Source organism: Cucumis sativus, chromosome 4 (genome assembly GCF_000004075.3).
Source record: "Cucumis sativus cultivar 9930 chromosome 4, Cucumber_9930_V3, whole genome shotgun sequence".
In the NCBI taxonomy this organism is placed as follows: Eukaryota; Viridiplantae; Streptophyta; class Magnoliopsida; order Cucurbitales; family Cucurbitaceae; genus Cucumis; species Cucumis sativus.
This window is the reverse complement of record NC_026658.2, coordinates 6,958,632-6,973,243: the sequence shown is the minus strand read 5'-3', so window position 1 is coordinate 6,973,243 and position 14,612 is coordinate 6,958,632. Positions and strand designations below refer to the sequence as shown.

The 14,612-nt window shown below is 32.3% G+C and overlaps 1 protein-coding gene across 2 annotated transcripts; it reads right to left on the bottom strand.

The window, feature by feature from the left end:
• Positions 1-2,500: 2,500 nt before the first annotated feature.
• LOC101216146 (probable anion transporter 5) lies at positions 2,501-5,829 on the bottom strand. Of its 2 annotated transcripts, none has more exons than XM_004137123.3 (2): positions 5,229-5,829; positions 2,501-4,388 (listed from the first exon to the last, which is right to left on the bottom strand). In XM_004137123.3, the coding sequence occupies exon 2, from the start codon at positions 4,232-4,234 to the stop codon at positions 2,906-2,908; it is 1,329 nt and encodes a 442-aa protein (XP_004137171.1). In that variant the 5' UTR covers positions 4,235-4,388; positions 5,229-5,829; the 3' UTR covers positions 2,501-2,905. The 2 variants fall into 2 exon arrangements, with proteins under 2 accessions (XP_004137171.1, XP_031740473.1); XM_031884613.1 differs by lacking the exon at positions 5,229-5,829 and adding an exon at positions 4,482-5,185.
• Between the last annotated feature and the right edge of the window lie 8,783 nt (positions 5,830-14,612).

Here is a 14,612-nt window from a genome sequence, read left to right as displayed (position 1 = left end):
TTGTCTGATTGATAAAGGTTTTCTGAACAATGCTTCAACTCTGTTATACTTGCCTCTTTTTAAAGAATCATCGTCAAATGAATATGGGAGATCTTGTTCCTTTTAATACATTGCTAAAGGTTGTCCACAGATCTACTCTTTTTAATACAAAGTACTTGCAGTACTAGCTTCATGCCTCTCTTTAATACTTTGCGAATATTGGAGGTCCTGTATATATCCTCCAACATCAAATCTAAATAATGAGCGGCACATAAAGACCATATTAATTGTGGTCACTTTACTTCTAACAATCTCCCTATTAATAAAGAAAATAAGTACACTTTTAGCGTAGAACTCAACTAAATCTAACAAATTAAAGGTGTAACTTGTAAGTACTCTACATTCTTACTTGTCATCACATTCGCACTATCACTAACTACTTTTACAACATTTGCTTCTCCAATGCGCTCTACAAAATTGTCGAGTAACTTGAACATCTTCTTTCCATCCTTCACATAAGATGAAGCGTCGATAGACTCAATAAAGGTGATGCCTTTAGAACTATTAACTAAAAAGTTAATTAATGTCCTATTTCTTCAATCGGTCCATCTATCAACCATTATAGTGCATCCAACCTTAGCCCACTTTGTCTTATGGCTCCTCATCAACTCATTTTTTGCTTCTAATTCCTTCTTCAAACATGAGACTCTCAACTCATGATATGATGGTGGTTTCAATCCATAACCAAATTGCCCTATTGACTCAATCATAGGGGCAAAACAATCATATGTGCAAGCATTTAGAGACACTCCATCATCATAAAACCATCGAGCAATTCTTTGGACAGTGTGCTCCCTCATTTCCTCTTGTATGCCGCATTCAACGAAGTTTGTTTTCCACTTCCTTTGCCGTTCTTTCTATTTTGAACCACAATTTCTGGTAGGAGTAAAAAATGCATCCATTGGACCCTTTTGTCTTCTTCTTCAATCTCGGGCTGCTTGGTGTTGCTCTCTTGTTTACACCAACACTCCCTTCATCTTCATTCTTGATACTGTAATCTTCTACATCAATGTGCACAATCAAATTTCTTTGTTCTTTAATCTCCTTTTTTTTGGACATGTACTCTTTAAGTTCCTCCTTCACGCGATTCAAAAATTTTCTATAAGTTGTGGCATTTCTATAACCACCAGCAAGATATTGTTTCATTCTATATACCTAGAGATGTCCATGGGGCAAGACGGAGACGGGGTGTACATATATATATATATATATATATAAACATAATATATATGCTTTTTTTTTCTTTTGGGGTGGGGTAGGGTGGGGTGGGGAATCAGGGCAGGGCTGGGGTCATGGTTGGGGAATGTATTTCCTGTCCCTGGCCTCGAAATGACAACAAAGAAAAAGTATTCTCCATTCTCGATGTATTTGGGGATTCCCAGCCTCATTCGAGGTGGGTCCCAATGGGCTCCGACCCTGCAAGTTAAATGGACATCTCTTTATATACCCCTCATTTTGTTATTTCCGAACAAAATCCACCTACAAATGTATTTATATCTTGGTCATTTCGCAATCGACCATAGTCCCATATCGGATCTTTCCTCGAACTATCATCAACCATCTATGATCTAAGCTATCAAAATTAGTATGAAGTAGAAAAAAATTGTTAGAAACAAATCTGTATTTGATTTTAGTAAAAAAAAAATTATTATAGCTAAGAAAGCAAATTACATACTAGTTTGTAATCTTATTAAAAAATATTCACCAAAATTTTTTAACACTATTGAAAAAAATACGTTAGAAAGTAGAAGTTTTAAATTGTTTTAATTAAATAAGGTATTTGTGTAGGCAAACAGATAGTTATGAAAATTGCAAATTTGGCTAATCGATAATGCTAATGATTTTGGGAATTTTCCGTCTTCTCGTTCTCCTCTGTTTTTGCACCAAAAACTAAAGTAATGGTAGCACCAAATATTTGCTTCGAAGAAGATGGAATGGAAAAAATAGATTGTGATTTGTGTGAAGAAGAAGAGTGGCCAATGGCGCCCTTGCCACCGCCGATGCCAAAGGCAGAAAGGGAACGAAAAAGGCAGACGAAGACGTTCGTTGAAGAAACCACTCGGTTTAAACGTGAGAAGAAAAGTTCAAGTCCTTTCGTTTTTTAACTTTCAAGTAATAGATTTGAAAAACATATATAATAATTTTTTTTTATTAAAGCGCAGCCCACATCTTCTAATAAAGCCCGTGCCTATTGACCCTCAAGGAAGTCGCACACCTAAGCCGCAACTTGTGGTAAACGCCTGGCCTCTTCAAGAATAAGCCCCAGTTGCGTGACTTAAACCTAGGTGCCTTTCAAAACAACTGTACATTCTTTAACATAACTCTAAGTAAATCTAATTTCCATACTCTTGTAGATACTTAAATATCCTTCTAGAATAGTTAGAGTTTTTATTCTACTTCAACACGGATGTGCGTGAGAGAGATGAGACAGGGACGGGAGAAGGAGATACATGAAACTCAATGGAAGTAAAACAAGCATATATCATTGATATCAAAGTCTAATGAATCAGTTGAAGGAATCGGAAACAATGTATCCATACACAGTTACAAATTTGTAGTTCCACCGACTTTATTTTCATGTATAAGTAATCCATAAAACAAATGTCACAAAGAAATACCAATTATCAACTACAATGACGCTAAATCATGGTACATAATTTTTTTTCTTAAATAAAAGAAAAAAAACTTTAACTTAGAAATTGAAACATGTGGCATATGAAATCAAGATTTCCTCCTATCCTACAGCCATTTTAAACTCTTTGTGGCAATTCGAATTATGTAAATCCGCTTGGTGTGACGATCACAAATCAGTAGCATGAAATGGTGGATGCGAGGGAAGTTCCACGAAGAAAAAAGGAAGCTTACCTCAGTCAAAAATTCTCTCGCCCGTTGAGAAGAGCAAAAATACAATAGAGCTAAGAATGCAGAGCAAGCCTGGTATGGAGAAAACTGCTCTCCAGCTTTCTGGACTGGAGAGATCTGAATTGGTAGCCTTCGCAGCTTCAAGAAGTTTGCCGGTTAAATCGACCCCGATAATACCAGCTAACGTACCAGCAGTGTTGGAGACTCCCATAACGATACCGGCATATCGAGGAGCAATATCCATATGATTAACAGCAAATCCTGCTCTCCCTAAAGCTAAGAAACCAAGAGCCACAGATGAGCAGAAGATAGCCCCACCAGATGTTCTGAAGATAGGGATAGCCATCAGTGCTAGGGATGCTACAGCAAAGCCTATTGTATTCAAGAATTTCCGGGTTCTAGTAACAGATAAAATTCTTTTAGTGACCAAGTGATCAGCAGCTATCCCACCGATATTCGAGAATAAGAACATGTTAAGGTAAGGCAACATCTTAGAAGAACCCATCTCCTGAAGGCTAAGTTGGAGACCAAGCTCAAAGTAAGTAGGCAGCCAGTTCATCAACACATATAATGCATAATGGAAGGTAAAATTGTTTACAACGATTGCCCAAACTGGCAAGCTCAACAAGATTTTCTTCCATGGAATGTTTGAGGTTCGTGTTGAAGTTCCACCATTCTCAACTTTTACCTTCTGGTTTCCTTTGATTGGCAGCAAAGATTCACCAAAACCTGCTGCAGCAGCTTTGGGATGTTCAGAACGTGGAGGGTCGCTTGCATACTTGAGCCAAAGTACAGACCATGTGGCACCTAACAATGCCTCAGTAGCAAATACTGACTGAGGCCCTCGATACTTCACCAGGCTCGGAAGGATAAGCATTCCAGCAGCAGCTCCTAGGTACATTCCAGAGGTTGTAAGAGAAACAGATCGAGATCTCTCGTGAGGAGGAACCCACTGTGCTAAAACAGTGTGGATTGAAGGGAAGATGAAGCCTTGTGCCACACCAACAAGCAACCGAGCGATTACCAAGACCATCACCCGACTTGGATCAAGTGGGACTAATGCACAGGTCAGGGACCATAAAATAAACGAGATCAGAAGAACCCTTTTCCCTCCAATTTTTTGAGCGGCCCATCCTCCAGGAACCTGTGAACAGGCATATCCATAGTAAAAGGTTGAAAGAATAGTGCCTTTGCTCGACTGGTCTACCCCCACAGCATCAGCTGCAAAGGTATAAGCAATTGAGAAGCCAACACGTTCCACATAACAAACAGAGGTGCAGATGAAGGTTAAAAGAACGATCCAATAACGTTTTGGAATTTTCATCATTAACATACTTCACCAACAAATCTAAGCATGCTTTTAAGAGCCTTCACTGTTGAAGATGGAGCAAAATCACCAGTGGCTCACTTTTCAGAACCAAGTGGCTGTGGAGATATTGAAAAACGCTTCATTATCTTTCAACAGTATCTAGAGTCATTAAAAAGGCCTGTAAAGAGGAGAGGAATATTTTAGGACATGAAACATAAAATAGAAACCATGTTTTCATTGCGAACAAAAAAATTGCACCAAATCAACTTACACATTACTTTTGCACAAGTGGAAAATTAAGCAAACAGCATGTTCCGAGTGTAAGAGAATCACTTGAGAAAGATAGAGAAATGAAAGGACACATTTATTTGAGCTTCACTGTATTTTTCCTCTAAGAAGAAGCTGTATAAAGGATACTACCCAAAAGATGGAAATATAGCTGTTCTGCCTTTTATTAATATTGTTCATTTCTTACTTGATTCTAGCCTAAATATGAATAAGAAAGTTACTAATTTCTTCTCTCCTTAGAAGAAGATAACTGGGCACAATTACAGCCTAATGAAGGACAGAGGACTTCTTTTCTCATGTTTCATTTGAACATTCCCGATTAGTTGAAATATTCAGATCAACAAATGGATGCATTGGCAGAGACTATGATCTTATTCAACACCAGATCTAAGGATCCTCAAAGTCATCACTTAAACCCTGTTTCTGATCAGTAAAGTCAATTGAGTAACTAGAAACGTATTCACATAAATCTACCGAAGCGATCAGGATTTACAAAGAAATGAGAAGTTGAGTGTATTAGACGAAGTGCATATCGAGAATAAAAATCAGGGACTGAACATAAACTCAAATGAAAGACAATTTATGCTATACCGACCTAGATTGATGAAGCAGACCAGACAATTCCTTAACAAAGTGACACAAGCAGAAAGAAGAGATTTGAAGGGAGGAGAAACATAACTGAGAATTAAAAGAAAACCTCAAGGAGGAGGAACAATTTCAGAGCTTATACCTCAAAAACAAGAAATGGGTAGGTCGAATTCCTGCAAAATGGCTCCGATTCAGCAGAGGAAGATCAGAATTGCAGCAACAGAAACCCTGAAAAAGAAAATGGAAAAGAAAAAGCCAACAGAAAATGTGCCTTCCAGCCTAGGCAAAACCAGCAAGTCAACTACTCAGGTACGGGGGTGGGTAAGTTTGGCCGTTGAATGCTTAAATTCAGAAGCAAAATAGCAGACGAGTGAAAGAATCAGTCGAATTCACGTACTTAAATGCGGAGAAAATTGGGGTTTTAGCAAAAATTAGACGTCTCTTGAAAAAATGAAACAAAAAAAGTGAATGTCTCGAACTATTTCCAAAACCCCATGTGAAACCTCGACCCAAAATAATGCGCCACCACTTATAGCTGTGAAACAAAACAAATGCTAGCACCACCACCGGCGCAGTGGTGGAAGGTTGAGCCGGCGGCGAAGTCCGATTGGGGAGGAAGAGAACCGGGGGCAGTTTTTCGGTTTTTCTTTTTCTTTCTCTTGTTTTTTGGCATAGAGATGTGATTTGAGAAGGACGGAAGGGTGGGGCAGGGCAGGATTGTAGGAAGTTAGGCCTCTTCTCTTCTCTTTAATCAATAATGACCTCTCCCGTTATGGATTATTTTTTCTTTTTAATCCCAATCCCAACAATAAATCATCATTTATTATTTTTTACACTTTCATCTTCCATCATAATTTGATCGATCATTTTAATTGTTTTCTTTTTTCTTTACCAAGGATCCCCAATGAGACATATTGAAAATAAGAAGTTAAGTAAAGGACTTTGAATAAAAGTTTTTTAGAAATTAGGTGTTTTGATGCTAGGTATTGAGTTAAAGAGACTCGAGGTGAAGGAGAAGGCAAGCAAGACTAGATAGGTGGTTTGAGGTTCAACACGAGCTAAAACTAGGCATTGAGAGTTAGAAAAGGTCAGAAAATTTTCTTAATTATACTTAATGGGTCACATGTAAGAGTTAAACTAAGCATGGTTTGAAAATTTAGTAGGCTTACATGTATAGCATTTTAAGTAGAGCTGATAAGTTTATAAGAACTTAAGGATGACTAATTCAAATTAGTACTATTATAAAAGGGATCAGAAGAGAAAGAGGTTACTTTGAGATTTTGATCAAGAAAAGTATGAAGTGTTGTTTTGCTCAAGAACCACTAAGCGAGAAGAAGGTCTCTCGGGAGCTAGGCATTTTGAAGGAAGGAATTTGAGTAAGGAGTGATTTTCCAAAATGTTTAAATAACTTTAAAAGCTTTCTTCTAAATTGCTTGTTGATTTGTAATGTTAATCATATGTTAGTGTTATAAAAGAATGATTTCAAAAGAAAACTTTTTCTATATGTTTAATGATTGCATTGTATGTTATGTTGTGAATAAATCATTAGTCTTATTCCTATCAATGAGATAACTATTATTTGCACATAAGGAGTAAAGGCAACCATGAAAAATGATTGCATGATGGAATGAAGCTAACCAATGAGTAAAAGGAGCGTATTGAGCTTAGCAGCTTGAGCAACCGGAAGTGAACAAGGGAATTCTCCAACGGATGATGTTGGGATTTATGTCCTAAAACTCGTAAAGTGTAAATATAATTCATTGACTGTTGCTAATAAAGTGTTATTATTGTAATAATATTATTCATTATATTATTGGTTTTGTCTTAATAACTCAAATCCAATAAACTAACATCATAATCTGTTTAATGAGTCTTGAACAATATGTAGAGACATACATGGATCAATATTCGAGATCAACTTAAAGGGTCTATAATAGAGGGATAAGGTTGGGTACCTTGTCCTAGTAACACTATATATATTACTCGCTTTGTATCACTGACTCAATAAACTTATCATTTTGGAGACAAGATCGAGTGGAGAGCTGGAAACACACTACAAGAAATCTGGCCAAACCGACATTAATGACCTTTAGTGTCGGTTTGCAACCCACATCTATGCTAGCGTTATTAAATGTTTTTAATGTCGTTTCTACTTTGATGTCGGTTTAAAAACGACATTAAAGGCCTCATTAATGTCAATTTAAAAACAACATTTTTTATGGTGTTATTTAAGAACTTTAGTGTCGGTTGGTCTTTGATGTCGTTTTAAAACCAACATTAAAGTCTTGTTTTTCGATCTATCTTCATAAAATATTTTTTTTTAAATCGACAATAAAGTCATGTTTTTTTATCTATTTTTATAAATTTATTTTTATTTAATTGTTGCATTATTGTCTATTTTTTATAAACCGACATTGGATACGTGTAAATAAATATATATACATATTATCTACGTAACAGTTCATGGTCATTGCATGTGAGATGCTCACTATGTCTCTAGATCCTCACATGACTACTAAATCCTCATGGAGTACAAGTTTTCCTATTACTTGTCTAAGTGTAAGTGAAACAATAGGTTTCCTAGATGATCCAAGGTCGAACACAGAGACTTGATATCAAATATTAGTTATAAGGCTTACTCTTTCCTCTAGGCGGTGTAAAATATCTATACAGTATAAAGTAAATGTGTGTCTAAGCTAAATCTATTATTTACACTAGAGATTTTGTAAAATGTGGTGAACATGGCGAGAAGATGGATGATTGAACTAACTTGTGTTAGAAAGATGTGAAGGAAAGTGTTCGCATTTTAAGTGATTAAATTACGCGATAAGTCATGTTGTAATAGATATTAATTGATTAACTTTTATTTAAGGTGAGCACCTCTCAGTGCCTTAAATGCCACACTTGCTTGTCTCTCGGGATACAAATGGAAAAGTTTCATTAAGTGATATCTATCTAAGAGTTGTTGCTTACAAGACTTATAGTACTTCTTTTTTAAGGGTGACAACCTTTTGGAGCCAAACACCCACACTTGTTCTCCTTTCGGGACACAAGTGGTAGAAGTTAACTCACCAAGGTGGAGTTTTTCTCCATACTCCTTCTTGCACGTGTTAACCATGTTCTTGCTACTTACTCTCTCGAGTAGTTGGTGACAAGCGTTGGTCATGTAATGGATTATAGCTTAGCTAACCTGATAGATATTATAAGTTAGACTACTTATCAAGAATTTATCACTAACCTAAACTACCTATAACTCTTTGACAGATGAACAGTAGAGAAGTGATTAACTGAAAGTGGATAAATATGCAATGTATAAAAGAATGTAGTCCTTAGGCCACTATCCAATATGAACAATATACATTACAATAAAATATACAAGTGGAAAGTAAAGAGAGTGATAAATATTACAAGTTAGGGGAAACAAGAATGATGGACTCTTCTTTAATCTCTCTTTTAAGCTCTCACTTATAGACTCATTAAAGAAGAAGAAGAAAACTCTTACAGACAAGGCTAGTCATTTCCACCGACCCTCTAGGTTTTGGCCCATTAAAGCCAGACTTGGTCGATCCATTCAGATATCTAGCCTCTTTGAAGCCAACCCCTTTGCTTGTTGGATATGAGTCCTTTTATAGGCAACTTTTGACGAAAAACTTCTATTCTTCTATTAATGTCAGTGTCGCTTACAGCCTCAAATCACATCAACTCCAACTACCATTCTTGTCTGCTAGTGAACCTTCTTTGCGTGATGATGTGGTTCCTTGCCTAGGGATTTTATTCGTTGAACAAGGTTCATATCGCGTAGTCTTTACACACGCTCCTTAGTGATTCACAAAATCTTCTTTTCTTTATAATCGTCAGAACACTGAAAACCAAGGTAAAACAGACATGGAGACTTGTGCAAGTTGTATTCTTTAATATTTATGAATTTTCAATAGAAACTACCCATTTTGACATATTACCTAGTGTTTTGGTTCCATTGTTTTACCTAAAATATCATAATAACTTGTATTTCTTCAAATTATCGCACCTCCAAATTTAGAATAATGTTTGTTATCAAGTATCACTATGTACCACCGCTTGTCCCCAAACACAATTCCACCTCAAAGATTGACCTTCCTCTTCGCAGCCCTAAACTTCTCATAATGTGCGATTTAGTCTTATTCGCCATTCAAGATTTACTCTCTTCGCTTACTTCCCAATGTTAAAATATTTCTAGGTTCAGAACGTGACAAGTAATTAGTACTCAAAATACCCTTTTTCATTCTCAGACAAATCTTATTTTTAACTTTTAGAAATGGCTAAAACCTACGAAGAGTCTTGAATCCTTTGGTAAAGAATACTTTTTATTTACTTATTGGCTTAACATTTGGTGTTGATTGGAAAATTATAGGCACTCTATGAGTACGTTCCTCTCCTCAACTATAACTCTTATCTCCACTTAGCTCGGGCCTCGTACACCCCCAAATTTAGAATGTGTGGCAATGTCCTCATTGCTAAAAATGAATGATAAGATTTATTGCAAAAAAAGTCTAACAAAAGAGATTAGAGGTAAAGTTTTCTCGCCTAATGAACTTGTTGGCTTATTGGCCCTTAAGCTCGAATTAATTGATTTTAATTAATTATTTATTTATTTTTTTATGATAACAAATCTAAATTTTTTATTGATAATTTTATTGTTTGAATAGTACATAGAGCTTTGAACAATGATTCGGATGCCTCTTGAATCACCCAAATTGGAGTTCAAACCAAAAAAATATTGCAAAAAGAAGCTTAACGAAAAAATACATGAGATGGTGATGTGACAAGTAATCAATTTGAACCAGTTAAAGAAAGCCACGTGGAGCCTGAGTAACATATGAGGCTTTTGCTTTTATTTTATTGGCTTTTAAAAAATAAAATAAATTTAATATTATTATTTATGTTTGTGTCTAACGGCTAGTTTTTTAAAAAAATGGTGAATTTGTTTTATTAGACTTTAAACAAATTGTTTTAAAAATGAAATATTATTATATTATTATGTATCTGTGTCTAATGGCTAGTTTTTTAAAAATATCGTGAACTTGTTTTATTGGACTTCAAACAAATTATTTTAAAAAGATATATTATTATATTATTATTTACGTTGTATCTAACGATTAATTGAGTTTAAATCTTAATGATTCAATTTTCTTTTACTTATATCTAATAATCCAAAATGGTTTTAGATTTCAATATCTTTCCTCTCCTTTTAAATACTTCATTTTCCCCTAAATTTTCTTTTTTAAAGTCACAATTGTTATTCTCTCTAAAGCTTCCAATTTTTATTTTTTTCATCTTGTCCTTGAGAGAATTCTTATTGTACTATGAGGATTAAATATTGTGAATTTCAAATTGTATAGACACTCTTTTAGAGATATAACCCTAAGACCTTAGTTTATTGGATTAGAATCACTTATTCAATAACATCTTTTACATAATTAACTTCAATAACAACTTTATTGAAAATAAAATATGTTTATTATTTACAAACTAAGAGTTTTAAAACAAAAGACTCAATAGTTCTAAACTCATGAGAAGAAAATCACTTTTTTTATTTAGAAGGCACGTTCAATACTATACTTCTTTTCAAATTTCCATTACTCAAACTTACTTTATCGTTTTAGATTGTATAACTTTTATTTCAACTTATACATTTACGTTTATGAATCGCAACACACGTAGTTTAAGCTAGTGTAACAAAATGTCACTATCCATCACAACAATCTATGACAATAGACTTCGATAGACATATTAACGTCTATATCGTTGATAGACAATAAAATTTTGTTATAATTATAGATAATTTGACTCATTTAGTAAATTGAGAACATCACTAGTTTTATTTTGTTTTTATTTGTTTATGTCAAAAGTAGATGATTGTGCATTGTGACTGTTTTTTGTGTTGTTGTCTTAGAAAAATAAAATGAATCTAACATCTTTTATTATAAATGTACCACACTACTACTAGAATATTTAGAATGTTGGGTTGATCTAGTCTTCGTTTGACAATAGGGCACCAACAAAATATTGATTATATAAAGTAAACTACGAGCTTTTTAAAAAAATAAGGTGAATTTTGAAATATATATAAAAAATAGATGCAAAATTATTGACAAAAATATGTGTTTCTAGGTGAAGTCGTGGAGGGACTTCCATGTACTAGACCCCACATCTTCCATTTGTTTCTTTATTTATATATATATATATTACGTTGGGCTTCACTTTTTTCTTTTTGTTTTTATAAATGCCCCTACCCAATCTAAAAAATACAATTGTTTACCTAAACTTTAAATACATTGTAATTACAATAACATATGCTACATAAAAATTGCAAAAAAACATAAAGATTAGAAAACTTCATTACTCCTGCAAAAATTAAAGAAAGTTTGAAAATCCATATGTTCATATTTTTACCGATTTTCTCCCGAATCATATTTGTGCAATACCGAAAACGACAATGCACAAATCGAGCCAAAAGATGACGTGCAAAGAAGAACTGAGTGTGGCTCGAAAGCTCAGGTCTAGCTTGGATGGAGGCAAAGTGGCTCGGACCTATGCATGCAAAATGGATGGGCTCGGGCGGAGAACAAAACGGAGAAGCTACGAGATCGAAATGAGCTAGGGACGACTTAATGGTCATACTCCGATACCTTATCTCTTTGGCGGAATAGTCTTAACTCTACTTCTCATCCTCTCCTCATTGATTTTATTTGCTTGTTTCCTACCAGAAACGCCCTACTTCCTCTTCCTATTTTTTCTACGAAGAACATCCGAAAATCTTGAAGATCGATGCGCCTTTCGCAACAACTGCTACCGTCGTCATCATCGTTGGAAATCACATGCCCACTTTCTTCGCTAACGCTACTACTAATACACCACCCGCTTAATTATTCTCATTCTTCTAATTTCTCCCCATCGAAAATCCTTCTTCTTTGGTTTGCTTCCTTCTAATTCTATTATTGCAGCGGGAACTTGTAAATCCATGGAAATCGAGTAAAAAATATTAGATATTAACACTAGATTTCATCATAAAATCAACTCTCTTTATCTCAATTTCGCTTTTTTTTACTATATCATTACTTCATATAATCATATCAAATTATATAATAAGAAATTTCATCTCAAAACTATATATTAATAAATATTTTATATTATGTATTATTTAATAAAATTTTCATAAATAGTTTGAAATATAAAGAATGTTAAACAGTTGAATTTATCTTTGTCATTATTTTAAATTATGATCTAAAATTTGAATCCAAATCGTTATTAAAAATATCAATTATGAATTATACAAAATAAATTGTTAATTGATCGATTCAATAGCAATAATCTAAAAATCTAATAGAAATCACAACCATATTTTTAAAAGATGTTGGTGCGATCTTCCCAACCTGTAAATAGCATATTTAGTTAAGATTTACCAAAATTGAAGGTTGTTTCCAAATATTATATTCATGAATATGTGATATTACGTCTCATTTTTTTTAACTTCATGTGAATCTTTATCCTTATTAATATGATAATTATGTTAAGAAAAACACCTAAATTTTGGGGCATCATAGTGTGCTGGTGTTCTTGTAAATCAATTAAAATTCATTGTATTTGTATAATTAGATTTATATTTTAGTTAGTGGCATATTCCAACTTATTAATATAATGAGGATTGTATTTCAACAAATCTTATACATTTTGTTTCATGATGTGAATCTTGAAATTTGAGTTCACTATTCAAATACGATGTATTTCCAGCATAACGATGTTTATGCATGATAAAAAAATTAAAATAATCATGTGGACGTTAAATGCATCGTAATTATAAGAAGAAATAAAATCATTTTATGGAACTTTGAATTTCAATTTATTATTATGTTAAATGAACAATTTTATAAAAGGATCGTTAAATGCATAATTACATGGAAATAACAATTTTAATATGAAGTTGTAGGCATAAATGCACGATTGTACGGGAAGATACCATTCTAAATTCATATTTTAGATATCTTTCAACTAAACATTCAATGTCAAATAATAAAATAAATATTTATAAACATTGAATTATAAATATGAAAAATGTGTATTATGTATGATATAATAGAATGCTACTAAATATTAACCAAACCATATGAAACGTACGATGAATAAATTATATTATCAAACATTTTATCGACAGAAAAAAAAAACTACGAATTAAATAGCTATTAGTATATATATATATTATGAATTATATAAATACATTGTTAAGTAGTTGATTTGAAACCTAACAAATTCAAAAATCCGGTACGAATTGCAAGCATAAATCTAGGGAAGGTTGATTCAATTAGATTCATCTTGAAAATAAGTATTTATTTAATATTTTTATAAGATTGATTGTTTGTAAATACATTCTATATGTGATTCTAGGTTATATTCTAACATTTTCATTTGTACAAATACACCGTATCTGCGATAAAAGAATGTTTTTCTATAGATGGTAAAATCGACGAAAAAAAATAAAAAAAAAAGACTACATCATGCGATTTTGCTATAAATCAATTTCTTTTAAAAAATTGCTATTTTTCAATTTGTTATAAATTATTTTGTCATTCTCGTAGTTCTCTTACTTTTATATATATATTATGTTGGGCCTCGTACTTTTTTTCATTATTTATATATATTATGTGTGGGTCCTGCACATTCTTCTTTTTTCTCATATTATATATATATATATATTAATTATTCAATTCTAAAAATATATTTTTTATTAAATTAATTTTTCTTTTTCTTATATATATATTAAATATCTCAATCTTCAATTTTTTCTAATTTAATTTAATTATTTATTAATCAAAATTATACCTATCTTTTTTCCAATTTTCAATTCAAAAGACACATATACTAACAAAATATGTTATTAAAAAATATATTTAAAAAATTAAAATAGTAATAATAATAGTTGAGAGAAGTTGAAGTTTACTCTAAAAATAATAATAATAATAATAACAATAATTTACAATCGAAAATTATTAGTTAAATTATTTTAATTTAATTGCAATCAAACAATAATTTCTATTGATCAATTTTAAATTATTTCACGATTATTGTTTTTTTTACTTTTTGCCATAAACATTAAATTTTTATATTCAATTATCCACATGATCATTGTGGCTTCAATTGTTATTATTATTATTGTTTTAATTTATTTAATATATTTTTTAATAACAAATCTGGTTAATATATGTGTTTTTCTTTTCTTTTTTTTTTTGAAGAAATTGAAAATTAAAAAATATATATATGTATATTTTGATTAAAAACTAATTTAATTAAATTAGAAGAAATTGAAAATTAAAATATATATATATATATATATATATGTATTTTTTGATTAAAAAATAATTTAATTAAATTAGAAGATATGAATTCATTAAGAAAACTTGAGGATTCAGATAATATATATAAGTTAATTTATTAAATAAATATATTTTTAGAAATTAAATATTTAATATATAAAGAGAAAAAGAAAAATGTG

Bases quoted from the DNA above. Each gene is read 5' to 3' on its own strand.
- LOC101216146 (XM_004137123.3), bottom strand. From the start codon at position 4,234: ATGTTAATGATGAAAATTCCAAAACGTTATTGGATCGTTCTTTTAACC.